Below are 15,736 nucleotides of genomic sequence, written 5' to 3' on the forward strand. Positions count from 1 at the left end.
AACAATCAGGTGGCAGCCAGAGCCAAGAGTCATTTCTCTACCAGAGCCTAAAAAGGCTACCATGACCACTTGTTTCAGAGGCTTACTACATTCCTACTATCAGATACTTGACCTGAGGTACACTTTACAATCATTCAAAATGTGAAATTTTGTCCAGAAATTTTGTCCAGAACGCAGCAGCTGGCAAGTCACAGATTTTCTTTGTTGGAAGCACATAGGAAGTTGCTTACTTTGTGCAATAATGATGGTTCTTCGAAACGTGTCTCCCTGTAGGTGCTCCACTGTAGGTGTGTCTGCTTCCCTGCGCTGCTGATCGAAGAATTTCAGTAGCAGTCCATCCTACCCATGCAGACGCTGCTCCCCGCCTGCCATGAGGCTAGGCAACATGCGCATGCAATCCCTCCTCAATTCCTTCTCTACCGCATACTCACTTTTAGAATTCCAAAATAGAGGGGAGGAAGGTGGGTTGTGGAGCACCAAGGGGGGACATATCTCGAAGAACCATCATTACTGCACAAGGTTAATAACTTCAAGTAGTGTTCCAATGGGTGCTGCACTGTAGGTGACTCCCAAGTAATGTCCACCACTATAGGCTAGAGCTTTGGAGTTGGAGCCTGTTATATAGAGGATAGCACCAGGGCACCGAATCTGGCATATGTAGCTGAGTCCCTGAGGATGGCACGATGTTCTGCAAAAGTATGTGCAGATGCCCAGGTAACAGCTCTGCAGATTTCTGACATAGGGATACCCTTGTAGTGTGTGCATATTAAAAGACAGGAGTGCTACATTACACATCAGGTAATGGAGCCTGATACACAGTTTGAGACCCATCTGGAGAGTCTTTGAGCTGAAATGGCTGTACCTTTTGATCTATTTGCAACAGACAGGAAGAATCTCTGACATTTTCCGAAAGATCTGTTCTGTTCAAATAGAAGGCCAAGGCTCTTCTCACATAGAGTATATGGAGGATGGCTTCCCTGTTATCCTGATGAAGTTTAGGATAAAAAGATTGGAAGTTGAATAATCAAATTTATAAGAAAATCGGAAGTCACCTTGGGAGTGAACTTCAATTGTGGTTTAAGAGTGATTGTTGGGAAGAACACGGTGAAGGGGTATTGTACATTCAGGGCCACTATCTCCCTTAGCCTTCTTGCTGAGGTAACAGCGATCAGGAACACCATCTTTACTGAAAGGTGAGTTAATGAACAAGTGGGCATGGGCTCAAATGGTGGTCTAGTCGGTCCTTTTAACACCAGGTTGAGATCCCACTGAGGAGTGGGAAGTCTGGGTTGTGGAAAGCGGTTCGCTATGCCTTTAAGAAACCTCTTTGCGGTCGGATGAGGAAAAAAACTGAGTATCCTTCTACATGCTGACAGAAGGTTCCATTGCTGCCAAAAGAAACTTTAGCAAGCTGACAGATCTGATTTCTAGAGTCAACAGATAGCCCAAAGGCATCACCCCAAATGTGGCCACCCTACTGGTGGTCCTGGACTGACACCAGATTTGAAATCTTTCCCACTTTTGTAGGTAGGTACGACAAGTAGCTCCTTTCCTACTGTGTAATAACACCTCCTGTACTTCCTCAGATCGATGTCTCTACATGCTGGAATCACAAAGGAGCTGGGCTTTGAGTCACAGAATCCACAGGTTGGGGCAGAGTGTGCATCCCTCATTCTGTGATAGCAGGTATGGCATTACTGGAAGAGTCATCAGTGGACATAGTGTCAGCTGTGACAGGTAAAGACACCAGGTCTGCCTGGGCGAGGCTGGAGCAATCAGTATGACGTTTGCTCTCCCTGCTTTCACTTTCAAACAGGACTTTCAGCATCAGAGGGAGTGGGGGAAAGGCGTAAAGACTACCTTTGTCCCATGGAAGGAGGAGAGCATTCCCCATGGGTCATCTGATCTTTGTTTTGGAACAGTACTGAGGGCATTTCTTATTCTGGGGAGGTAGAGTACATCTGTCAAAGTTCCTTCCCCATTCTGAACTCTAGGATACAGATGTGGGGACCTGCATGAAAGACCCCCTAAGCTTATTTCTACCAGCTTAGGTTAAAACTTCCCCAAGGCACAAAGTCTTTGCCCTTGGATTAGGTAAAATGCTGCCACCACCAAGTGATATAACAAACCAACAATCAAGGAAAGGACCACTTGGAGTACCTATTTCCCCAAAATATCCCCCCAAGCCCTTACACCCCCATTCCTGGGGAGGCTCGAGAATAAATAAGGTGAGCACAAACCAGCCTTGGATTTTTAAGACCCCAAAAACGCAATCAGATTCTTAAAAATCAGAACTTTATTAGAAGAACAAAAAAAAAAAAAGATGAGAACAACTCTAAGATCAGAATGGAAGATAATCTTACAGTCAGTTTCAAAATTCAGATTCCCTCTAGGCAAAACCTTAAGTTACAAAAAGACACAAACAGGAATACGCATTTCCTCAAGCATAGCGAATTTACAAGCCAAAACAAAGAAAACCTAATGCATTTGCTAGCTAGATTACTTACTAACTTTACAGGAGTTGGAGGGCTTGCATCCTTGATCTGTTCCCGGCAAAGATATTACACAGACAGATAAAAGCCTTTCCCCGCCCCTCCAGATTTGAAAGTATTTTGTCCCCACATTGGTCATTTTGGGTCAGGTGCCAGAAAGGTTACCTTAGCTTCTTAACCCTTTACAGATGAAAGGATTTTGCCTCTGGCAAGGAGGAATTTTATAGCACTGTATACAAAAAGGTGGTTACCCTTCCCTTTATTTTTATGACAACATCTATCCAACACAGGCTAAGATATGGTCTTTGAGTATCTCAATGTGATGGTGAATTCCATTATAGCTGCCCAATATGGTGGGGGTAGATGTTTAAGCTAATTACTGTTGTCCCCTGTGGGAGATTTCAGTGCAGCTGATCTGTTGACAAAGGGTCTGATGTGAGGTTTGTGAAAGGCAATGGGCTGTTTGAGCACGGATCCAGAGCACAACATTAACAGAGCAGTGGTACATCTCTGTATTTCACACACCACATGGCTTATCTCTCCCATCTCCTGCAGAGAAGGAAAATCGATTGGGACTCTGGCTTCCAGTCAGGTTCCCTGGACAGGCCTGAGGATGTAGGAGGCGGCATATTCAGTTTGTGATCCACTATAACCCCCAGATCCTTTTCAGCATTACTACTGCATAGCCAGTTATTTCCCATTTTGTATTTGTCTCTATTTGCCTTAACTGAATTTTATCTGGTTGATTTCAGACCAGTTCTTCAATGCATCAAGATCACTTTGAATTCTAATCCTGTCCTCCAAAATGGCTGAATCTTCTCCAACTTAGTGTCACCCATAATTTTATAAGCACAATCTCCACTCCATTATCCAAATCAACAATACAAATACTGAATAGTACCACACCCAGGACTAATCTCTGTGGGATCCCACTAGACACTGCCTCTCAGTTTGACAATAAGCCATTGAAAACTACTTTTTGATTAGAGTCTTTCAATCTGCCATGCTCCCACCTTATAGTAATATCATCTAGACCCCATTTCCCTAGATTGCTTAGGAGACTCATGTGGAACTCTGACAAAAGTCTAACTAAAATCAAGGTCAGTCATGTCTATTGCTTCCCCCACCCCATCCACTAGACCAGAAATTCTGTCAAAGAAGAAAATTAAGTTGGTTTGGCATTATTTGCTCTTGACAAATCCATGTTGACTATTAATTATTTATCACCCTTATTATCTTCCAGGTGCTTATAAAATTGATTCTTTCATAATTTTTTCCAGTATCTTTCCAGGTATTGAACCTAGGCTAACTGGTCTAATTCCCCACATCATCTTTATTCTCTTTTTAAAGATAAGTACTATATTTGTCCTTCAATCCTCTGGGGCCTCACCCAATGTCCGTGAGTTCTGAAAGATAATTAACAGTTCCCAGCTTGCTTCAGCTTGTTCCCTCAGATGATTTTTATCAGACCCTGCGAACTTGAATTCATGCAAGTCTCAATTTTCTTTAACCTGCTCTTTCACTAATTTTGGCTTATGCTTCTTTCCGCTTGTTAATATTCATCATTAACCTTTTTAGTGAAGACTAAGACAACTGAAGCAAGATACGTTTTAAGCACTTCATCCTCCTTGATATCAATTATCTCTTCTTCCCTGCTAAATACACTTTTCATTTTTCTCTTACTGCTAATGTATTTAAAGAAGCTCATTACCTTTCATGCTGCTTGCTAGGTGTAACTCATTTTGTGCCTTAACCTCTGTTACATTTACAACACAAAGGTTACTTACCAGAAACGTTTGTTTTTTGAAAGTCACCATTTTAATTCCACTTGTGAGATATGGCTTCCCTGCCATCATGTCTGTTGGGACTGGGGAGTACTGCATGAGAAGTTTCATGTAAGGGTAACATCATTGCTTTATTCTGTGTAAGGGAGTGCATACACATACATACAAACTCAGAGTCCCGATATTCTACATGACTCCAAAGAAGTGGGGAAGGTAGGATGAATACACAGAACTCTCACAGTACAGTTACATGTACACAATCTTGGAGTTCCTCTGTATATTTCCACTTTGTGGGAGATTAGGAAGCATGCCCCATCAAGTTGACAGGGGACGAAAGGTCTTACCTAAATATGAACTATAGCACCAGTCTCCTGTACCCTGTCAGCGCATAAAGCCAAGTCCAAAGAGAAGTGCTTGGTGACTGTGTGCACTGAAGTCCAATAGCATGGTCTGCAAATCCCCATCAGGGGAGTATGCCTAGGCATACCACAATGCTTGCCACAGCTCTTGTTGAGTGAGCCTTTAGAACAGGAGATGTTTATTTCCTAGTAGCAGCAATGTTGCATACATCTCCTAATCCAACGTGAAAGATTGCTTGGTAATGAATTTTCCCTGGCATTTCCTCCAATATGCTACAAACACGTGATTGGATTTTCTGAATGGCTTGGTACTTTCCAAGTAAAAAGAGAGCCCTCTTTCTTCTGGGGTATAGAAACAAGTTTTACCTATGGGAATGGGATTTTGGGGAAAGACAGACACTGAGTTAGAAAGACAGTTAGAAATCTGACATCACCTTTGGCAAGAAGGTGGGATTGGGCCTAATAATGATTTTGTCCATGTGGACAACAGCATAAGGTAGGGTGGTCATAAGAAAACTAAACTCATCCTCCTAGAATACATCATCGCTGTCAGTAAAGCTATTTTGACTGATAGATACTTGAGAGAGGATGAGCAAGAAGATCGTAAGAGTTCACTTGATTCATTAGGAAAAGATTTAGAGCTCATAAAGACATGGGCTCCCTAGTGGGGCACCTGAATTTACCATACTCTTAAGGAAATTGGAGACTGCAGAAACAGAAGAAGGGTTTGTCATGAGCAGATATTACTGCCATATGGACCTTTAGGAAGGCAATACCTAAACTCTGAGACTTGGGTGTAAAATATATTTTACCACTGCAGGTACCACAGCTCAGGGTCGAAGGAGTCTTACTAGAGGCCCAAATAATAAAAAGTCTCCATTTTTGTTTATAGCATTTCAGGGTGGAGCCTTTCCTTGATTGCACTAACTTTCAGAAAGCAGAAAAAAAATTCCACATTAGTCAACTGTTTTGTAGCTCAGACCTGGCCTGACATGAGTAATTAACACAGAGGGAGGCCTCATGTCTTGCAGGAAGTTGTAGGAAGTGTTCTGAATCAGCAGATTGGAAAAGGTCTTGGAGGGAACCCCAGCAAGGTTATCCTCCATGATGCAAGGTGGAGCATCTCTGGTTTGGGACGCAGAATCCTCTCTTGAGGCATTAGATCTGGAGATAAATGTAACAGATACCGTGCAGCTGTAAGAGATCTGAATACCAGTACTGACACGGCCACACTGGGACTATAGTACAATGTTGGCTCTGTTCAACTGAACTTCATTATGACTAGGTATCATGGGAATGAGACAAAAGGGCACAAAGAAGATGTTGGCTCCAGTCCCTCAAAAATATCTGAGAACAAATCTTTGTCCAGACATGCTGCAAAACTGGATATTTAGTGTTTTGATCAGAGACACAAAAAAGTCTGCTACTGGATGGCCTCATCAGGAAAATGGTTCTCTGGCCACAGCTGGCTTTCAAAGACCACTCATGTTGATCCTGAGACCAACTTCACAAGCAGGCATGCCTCTATGTTTTTCTCCTCAGCAAGGTGAAGAGCTACTACGTGGATTTAATTTGGGATGCACATCCATAGTTTCTTCACTTTCGCAGATAGGAGTGTGTGTTCCTAGCTCTCTCAGTTGGCCACCTAGTACATGGCCATGATGTTGTCTGTGAACACCCGTACTACATGATGCTGCAGGACCAGGCAAAAAGACATTGAGGACCCATGGTCCTGCCATAAGCTGCAGTATGTTGATAAGAAATCTAGACTACTAGGAGTTCCAGAGGCCATGTACTTGGTGGCCTAGAGAATGCACACCAACCCAGATTGGAGGCATTGGTGTTGATTGTGATGGTAATGGAGGAAGAGTAAAAGGGCATATTCCTCTGGATGAGAATGTCTTAGTTTTCCCATCAGCAAAGCAAAGCAGTTGGAGCACTTGAAGAGGGACGGTCAGTCTCGTTTGATAGTGAATGTTCTGTGTGTAGTCATCTGTCACTCTGTGCTGAAAGAGACTGTGATATAGGTCAGAGGCCATTAGGCCCAACTGCCATAGGAAAAAATGCATAGTCTGTACAACTTTTTTCCAGAGAGTAATCAGGGAGCCCCAAATTTTCAAACCTCTATTCTGGAAGAAAGGCTCTGACCTGAATGTAATTCAGAACCACTCTGATGAAGATGAACCTTTAAGACAGTTGAAGAGTGGATTTCTCCCAGCTGATTAACAGTCCAAAATCTAGAGAGGCTATACAAGCAACAGAACACTGCAGAGGTCCTTTTGAGAGTTCCTTCATAGAAGCTGGTCATCCAGGTATGTGTAGACGTCTGAAGTGGGTGGCAATCAGAGAGAGGCACTTGGTGAAGATTCAGGGAGCCTATTGACTAGCCAAAAGGAAGCAGACTTTGACCGGGTCTTTTGCCAATAAAGAACGTAAAGTACTTTGATGCCACATAAAAGCAAGCATCCTTTAAACTGCATACTGATCTCTCTGGGATAACATATTGGTTTACAAGGCCAGAAGGGACCACTGATTATCTAATCTGACCACTTGTATAACAGATACCATGGAAGGAAGGGACAGTCTCCTAGAATAAGCATCATGAATTTGACTTATGTACCTATTGAGGTTTTGAATTCCAGGAGGGGTCTGAGACTGTTGCTCTTCTTAGGCATCAGGAAATGAAAGCCTAGCCCTTAGTGCTGCCTCGGAGCATCCTTTATGATTACTTTCTTGAGAAAGGAATCCACTTCTAATAGCATTTTTGAGAGATAGATCCTAGGAGGAAGAGGATGGTGAGGTGGCCTAGTCCAGAAATGGATAGACTATCCATCGCAGATGGTGTCCAGTACCTAGCCAATGAAAGTAACCATCCACCAGGCACTACAGAAGAGATTAGGTCTCAGTCAGAATTGAAGGCTAGAAGAAATGACTAGATCTATTCTGACCTCCTGCACATTATAGGCCATTAAATTGCACTCAGTTACTGCCATATTCAGTCCAATATTCTAGATTAGAGTGAAGTAATATAGTGCTCAGGAGATCTAAACTATTGTGTGCCAAGGATAAAGAACAGGATGGGCTAACATGCACCAATGCCTGATGACCCTGTAGTGGCAGGGAATTGATTTAGTGAGATATACCCAGATAATCCTAGCAAGCAGCCTGTATTCCAAACGGCAAAGGAAGGCAAAAAAACCGCAAAGTCCCAGCCAATCTAACCTGGGGAAAATTCCTTCCCGACCCTGAATATGGCAATCAGTTTGATCCTAAGCATGTGAGCAAGACAAAACAGCCAAGCACTGAGAAAAATTCTCCTTACTGCCTCAGAGTTCCAGCTCACCAAATCTGGTGTCCATCTCCAGGCATGACCATCTTGGATGCTTCAGAGGAAACAGAAAAAAACAGCAATCACTGGGGCGGGAGGGGAGAGAACTTATTCTTGGCTCCTATAGGATGAAGCCCCGAAGCATGAGATTTAAAAAAAAAAAAAAAAAAAAAAAAAAAGAGGACCAGAAGGGACACACTGGGCTTCCAAGTCCAGTCACCACAGACAACCCCACGATACAACCCCACTTAAATTTATCAAGCTGCATCTTTAAATAGTTAGGTTATTTGCCCTCACTACTGCTATTGGGAGGCTGGTTCAGAAGTTTATTCCTTCTTCTAAATTTCAAAAGGGATGAAGAACTGGAATTATGGCACATATCTAGAGAGCAGTGTCAAAAACCTGCTATTTGGAAGCAAATGCTGAAGTTTGTGTGGCTGAATGGAGAGGAATCCTGCTCCTTTACTGCGGAGATCATTTGCCAGTATAAAGTTTAGGAGGCGACTGATATCGTCTCTGAATTGCATCCCTTAGTCAGGCAAGGGAGGCTGTCTTTGGAAGTGGAAAGAAATGTGTGTTGATAAAGATGAGGACGGATAATACATCCGATGAAGTGAGCTGTAGCTCACGAAAGCTTATGCTCTAATAAATTTGTTAGTCTCTAAGGTGCCACAAGTACTCCTTTTCTTTTTACTAGGGAGAAGGTAATGGCTCAGATCCTCAGAGATGCTTTTCTATTTTTCACTGTGAAATCACATGATCTCAGCCAGTAGTACCTTCTAAAAGATTCTTCTGTTGCTTTTGTTCTTGTGCTGCTGCCTCAGGACACTAACCTAACCTACAGTATACTGAAAGCTAACTACTTAAAAAGAAAAGATTAAGCTAGATGAAGGGACAGCATAGCTTGAGGACATGAAGGTGAGTTCACTTTACTTTCTGTGGCAGCAGTGGAAAAAAAACTGAGGGAAGAGGGAGTGATCCTTTATATTCATTGGCAAAAAAAGCTATATTGCAGAGTTCACGTTGCTTGGTGGTAGGAGGCCCTTTGCAGAACACAGAGTTGAACAAAAGTCAAATTTCTGAAAACTAAGAAATGCAAACATAAGGTTGTCCATGCCACCTTAACTCTCCCTTCCTTTAGCAATGCTCCAATATGCCCCATTAACACGCATACCTTTATTCTGCCAACCCCACAGTTGCTGAAATGTACAAGCTCTTCACTCCCTTTTACAATCCATTCAGCCTCATGCAGAGGTGCTCACTTCCTAATGTGCCAGAGGATCCTTGACCCCCACTCCACCTCTTCCTGCCCCTTCCCACCCCCTTGTCAAGCGTGCACCGCCTTTACTCCTCCCCCTCAGTGCCTTTTGTACACCGCTAAACAGATGATCTGCGGTGGGCAGGAGGAGCTGAAGTAGGAGGGGGAGGAGTTGATCAGTGGGGCCCGCAGCGGGCGGGAGGTGCTGTGGGGATGGTGCAGCGCTCATCTGCAGGGTCGCCAGCCCTGGAGCACCCACAGAGTCAGCGCCTATGGTCTCACCTATAGACTTTTATCTATTACTATTAAAGGACAAAATGGGGGCCGGGGTGGGGGGGAGATTCGTCCATGTCACCCTCCCTCTACTCTCTTCAAGCAATGCCTTAACATGCACACACTCACACTGGTCCTTGACACTATAAAATTCAGGAGGCTCCAGATCCCGTTGTACAGTCACACAATTAGCCAATTCCCCAGAAAAAATACCACACATGATCAAAAAACTACCTCACAGCCTTGTATAACTCCCTTATACTGACAAGATACCATCTCAACCTACACTTTCACTTAACTATCATTAAAGCATTAGAATCCACTCATCTTACACTTCAGTGCTGACAATATCCTTTGTAACAAAAGCCTTTTGCCCCGATACGGACATAACCTACACATTTCTACACTAAAAAAAGGTAGACATACAGCTCTTCCCCTTGCTCACACAAGAGGATGCAAAACAGATCTTGTATCCTACTCAGAGCTCTGACATACCTCTACATCCTAGTAAGCCAAGAACAACCTAGAATCCACACCTGTAGCACCCTGGTCACATATATTCCCCCCCTCCCCCAGCAGTCAAGTTTTCTGGGATATCCGTTCCAAGCCTCCCAACAGCATGCCTTTGGAAACAGCACAATAATCTGCCCTAAGATCAGGAAGTAGTCACTTGACCCTCCCAAGGCCAGGTAAAATACAGATGCTCAACCAGTCCCAGGCTTACCTACTACCTACCTGTCCTCACTGACCCACCAGTCTCCCTGTCCTAACTACATGCACCCCCCTGTCCACCTCTGGTTTCTCCCTACTTGATACAACAAAAATTGTGGTTAGACTGGCTGCTGACTATTCTGCTATGCAAGCCTCCCTCCCCCATAAAATACAAAACACCCTATATTTAACAGAATTTGTAGCAAGCAACTTAAGTTACTTACACATACATACATGTGCAAAGGTTTAGACTAGAAACCTCAGCAGCGGAATGTTCACCGGGTAATGACATGACATTCCCTCAAACTACCAACCCACGCATAAAGTGGCTGCACAAAAATCTTCTCATGGTTTTCTTTATTGGTGCATAGCACTGTAATTCTCCCAGAGTGCACATCTACTGATGCAAAGAAGTGAACACATTCTTAGATACCATTCACAGTTTAAATCCCCCAAAGAGCTACCAGGTGCCATGTACTACCTTGGGTAAAAACTGAGATTGAGACCATTTTGACCTGCATCACAGCAATAGCTGGAGCACTAGCTCTGTGTGGAAAGAAAAGCCACCTAGAAACTTTTTGAGAAAGATTTTTTTGCAGGGCTCCTATCTCTGGAATCCCTGGCACAAATGATCCCAAATGTGGGTCACTTTGCACTCCCAACAAGGCATACCAAATTTTAAGAAAATCTAAAATCTGCATTCTTGCATAGAGTATTTAGAAATGCCTTCAACTAGATTCATAGATACTAAGGTCAGAAGGGACCATTCTGATCATCTAGTCTGACCACCTGCACAACACAGGCCACAGAATCTCACCCACCCACTCCTACGAAAAACCTCACCTATGTCTGAGCTATTGAAGTCCTCAAATCATGGTTTAAAGATTTCAAGGAGCAGAGAATCCTCTCTCAAATGACCTGTGCCCCATGCTATCGGGGAAGGTGAAAAACCTCCAGGGCCTCTTCCAATCTGCCCTGGAGGAAAATTCCTTCCCGACCCCAAATATGGCGATCAGCTAAACCCTGAGCATATGGGCAAGATTCACCAGCCAGATACTACAGAAAATTCTTTCCTGGGTAACTCAGATCCCACCCACCTAATATCCCATCTCAGGGGATTAGGCCTATTTACCATGAATATTTAAAGATCAATTACTTACCAAAATCACAGCAAATATCTCCAAGGGCTGGTGATGAGACACTAGTTGGGGAGGGCTCTGAGTTATGATAGAAAATTCTTTCCCAGACATCTGGTTGGAGGGTCTTGCCATATGTGGGATTGGGAAGGAATTTTCCCCTGGGTCAGAGTGGTAGAGACCCTGTCGGTTTTTTGCCCTCCTCTGCAGCATGGGTCACGGATCACTTGCAGGTTTAAACTAGTATAAATGGGGGATTCTCTGTAACTTGAAGTCTTTAAATCATGATTTGAGGACGTTAGTTATTCAGCCAGGGGTTAGGGGTTTATTACAGTAATGGATGGGTGACGTTCTGTGGTTTGCAATGTGCAGAAGGTTAAACTAGATGAGCATGATGGTCAATTCTGATCCTAAAAAACTACGAGTCTATGTTATCTTTTAAAGAAGAAGGATGGAGGGACAATAGACGGAAAAGGCTCCTCTACACATTCATCTGCAGCATAGGAGGCCCTGAAAGGTGTGAAGTGGCCTATCCATGTCAATGTGACAAGAACCATAAGAATGGTCATACTGGGTCAGATCAATGGTCCATTTAGCCCAGTATCTTGTCTCCCAACAGTGGCCTGTGCCAGATGCTTCAGAGGAAAAGAACAGAACAGGGCAATTTATCAAGTGAACTATTGCTGTCATCCAGTCTTAGCTTCTAGTAGTCAGAGAGGTTTAGAGACACCTAGATCATGGGGTTGCATCCCAGACCATCTTGGCTAAAATCACTGAAAGACATATCCTCCATGAACTTATTCTTTTTTGAATCCAGTTATACTTTTAGCCTTCACAACATCCCAGCAATGAACTACATGGGTTGACTGAGTTTATGAAGAATTTTTTTTCTTTATTGCCTATTAATTCCATTGAGTGAACCCTGGTTCTTGTGTTATGTCAATGAGTATAACACATCCTTATTTACTCTCTCCACACCATTATTTTATAGACCTCTAACATATCCTCTCCTCATCCATCTCTTTTCCAAGCTGAGCAGTCCCAAGTCTTTTTAGTCTCTCCTCATATGGAAGTTGTTCCAAACCTCTAATAGCTTTTTTTGGCCTTCTCTGTCCCCTTTCAAATTCTAATACTTTTTTTTTTTTTTTTTAAGATTGGGATGCACTTAGTATTCAAGGTGTGGTCACACAATGGATTTATATAGCATAATAATATAATTGTCTTATTCTTTTCTTGAGAGTTTTTAGGAAGATCACCAATGGATTGTAAAAAGAAAAGGAGTACTTGTGGCACCTTAGAGACTAACAACTTTATTAGAGCATAAGCTTTCGTGAGCTACAGTGCCACAAGTACTCCTTTTCTTTTTACAAATACAGACTAACACGGCTGCTACTCAAACAATGGATTGTAGTTTCCTCAGTAAGTCAGTGGTGTCTTGAAGATAGCTGGGAGTGCTGGTAACATAGGGCCTGAGGAGGGAGTCCACCCAGAATCCTTCTTTTTGTAGTGTTGGTAGGAAGGTCTCTGTAGGTTAATATGTTGTTCAGAGGTGTGCTGGAAATATTCCTTGAGTCGGAGACGTCGAAAATAGGATTCTAGGTCACCACAGAACTGTATCATGTTTGTGGGGGTGGAGGGGCAAAAGGAGAGGCCCCGAGATAGGACAGATTCTTCTGCGAGGCTAAGAGTATAGTTGGATAGATTAACAATATTGCTGGGTGGGTTACGGGAACCACTGTTGTGGCCCCTTCTGGCATGTAGTAGTTTAGATAGGTTAGTGACCTTTTTCTTTTGTAGAGAAACCAATTGTGTGTGGTAAATGGTTTGTCTAGTTTTTGTAAAGTCCAGCCACGAGGAAGTTTGTGTGGAATGTTGGTTCTTTATGAGAGTATCCAGTTTTGAGAGCTCATTCTTAATCTTTTCCTGTTTGCTAGAGAGGATGTTGATCAGGTGGTTCCGCAGTTTCATTGAGAGTGTGTGGCACAAGCTGTCAGCATAGTCTGTGTGGTATGTAGATTGTAATGGATTTTTTACATTCAGTCCTTTTGGTATGATGTCCATCTGTTTGCATTTGGAGAGGAAGATGATGTCTGTCTGTATCTGTACGAGTTTTTTCATGAAGTTGATAGATTTCCACTCTATATGGCTAAATTCAGTGCCTTGCATAATGACAGGTTTCAGAGTAGCAGCCGTGTTAGTCTGTATTCGCAAAAAGAAAAGGAGTACTTGTGGCACCTTAGAGACTAACAAATTTATTTGAGCATAAGCTTCCGTGAGCTACAGCTCACTTCATCGGATGCATTTGGTGGAAAATACTATCCTTGCAACAAAGCCCGTTGCCAACTCTGTCCACATATCTATTCAGGGGATACCATCATAGGGCCTAATCACATCAGCCACATTATCAGAGGCTCGTTCACCTGCACATATACCAATGTGATATATGCCATCATGTGTCAGCAATGCCCCTCTGCCATGTACATTGGCCAAACTGGACAGTCTCTACGTAAAAGAATAAATGGACACAAATCAGACGTCAAGAATTATAACATTCAAAAACCAGTCAGAGAACACTTCAATCTCTCCGGTCACTTGACTACAGACCTGAGGGTGGCTATCCTTCAACAAAAAAGCTTCAAAAACAGACTCCAACAAGAGACTGCAGAATTGGAATTAATTTGCAAACTGGATACAATTAACTTAGGCTTGAATAGAGACTGGGAATGGATGAGTCATTACACAAACTATTTCCCCATGGTATTTCTCCCCCCCACCCCACCCTCCACTGTTCCTTAGATGTTCTTGTTAACTGCTGGAAATTGCCTACCTTGCTTGTCATCATGAAAGGTTTTCCTCCTTTTTTCCCCCCTGCTGCTGGTGATGGCTCATCTTAAGTGATCACTCTCCTTACAGTGTGTATGATAAAACCCATTGTTTCATGTTCTCTGTGTGTGTATATAAATCTCCCCACTGTATTTTCAACCAAATGAATCCGATGAAGTGAGCTGTAGCTCACGAAAACTTATGCTCAAATAAATTTGTTAGTCTCTAAGGTGCCACAAGTACTCCTTTTCTTTTTGCGAATACAGACTAACACGGCTGCTTCTCTGAAACCATACAACACAATCTCATAACTTCATATGCATTAATGATATACATATTTAGATAGAACAATGACTTTCAGCAGATCATAACCTTTCTCCTTTATATGCAATATCTCAATTTTATATAAGTAAGGAATAATGGGGATTACAGGGTGCTCCCCCAAGGTATAGAATGTCACAGAGGAACTTGACAACAAGCAGACCCTTTTATTATGCCTTAGTATCTTCCAGCTTTGCTTTTAAATATGAAAGTATTTCCACCTAAGACTAATTTTTGATGAGAATTGCAAGTCAATATCAACAAAATAGCAATACAAGGCAGAATTAAAGGTATATGTAGGGGGATAGAAACTTACTGTGTATGTGACAGCTGCCAACATTCCAATCAAGGTCAAGGAGCTAATGGAAAATGATAGGGCAGCCAAACCATCTGTAATATAGAAGTAGAGAAAAGCCTGATTAAACAGTTTGTATATAAATACAAAGACATGCCCCAGAATGGAGAGTGGATTGTTTTCTTGAAGTTAAAAAAAAAACAAGTTCACCCTTAGTTAAATTAGATTGGCTAACATTTTAAATCAACCACAACAATTACTTAAAACAGAATTATGTTAGTTTTTTAATTACATTCCAATCCAAGTAAAGCATATGAAAAAAGTCATCATAAGACATGGGATAAAACACGATAATTTGAAAATTTAAACAAATGAGTGATGAAGTCTGGCATTATTAGCAGAGGGGAAATGGGAGTTGACATGTAAATAGACTATAAAAAGTTTAATATAGCAGGGAGATTAAACCGTGATGTCCTTTAAAGATTAACAAGTTGTGCTTGATACCCTAGACAGGGGAATCCAGTGAAGGGATACAAAGAGGGGTGATGTGGTCAAAATGATCTATATAGCATGATTTTTTAATGGATAAGACAAGACTGCATTTATCTAGGCTGGATAAAACTATATAAATTTGAGTTAATTTCAGATAGTGTGTTAGAAAACCTCTTGATATTTTTCAATAAGTAATTTATATTCTTATGGGAAAGACTAATGTGTCATTTTCTTTTTTTAAATTACATACAATTGGGACTCTAGCAACCATGTATATCAGATCAGAGCTATTCAATAAACCCATGCCCATAGTCCTAACCATTACATTCTTATTTTCAATTCCTATCACAATGTTGAACAGGACCCAGAACAAACAAAATTCTCACTTTTTCCTTCAGTGACAAGCAATCAATCATTTTACTTGAACATGTCCCTTAAAAAACTTTAAGCAATCGACATATTTG

At 42.1% G+C, this 15,736-nt stretch overlaps 1 protein-coding gene across 7 annotated transcripts in view; it reads right to left on the minus strand.

Annotated features, from left to right (window-relative positions):
• Nucleotides 1–15,736, minus strand: part of LMBRD1 (LMBR1 domain containing 1) — a 237,907-nt gene that overhangs the window by 130,538 nt on the left and 91,633 nt on the right. For all 7 annotated transcript variants that reach the window (XM_043510440.1, XM_043510439.1, XM_043510437.1 and 4 more), the window contains exon 7: nucleotides 14,802–14,875. In XM_043510440.1, the coding sequence (XP_043366375.1) occupies nucleotides 14,802–14,875 (74 nt within the window). The remainder of the gene's footprint in view (nucleotides 1–14,801; nucleotides 14,876–15,736) is intronic.

This window comes from Dermochelys coriacea, chromosome 3 (genome assembly GCF_009764565.3).
Source record: "Dermochelys coriacea isolate rDerCor1 chromosome 3, rDerCor1.pri.v4, whole genome shotgun sequence".
Taxonomy (NCBI): Eukaryota; Metazoa; Chordata; order Testudines; family Dermochelyidae; genus Dermochelys; species Dermochelys coriacea.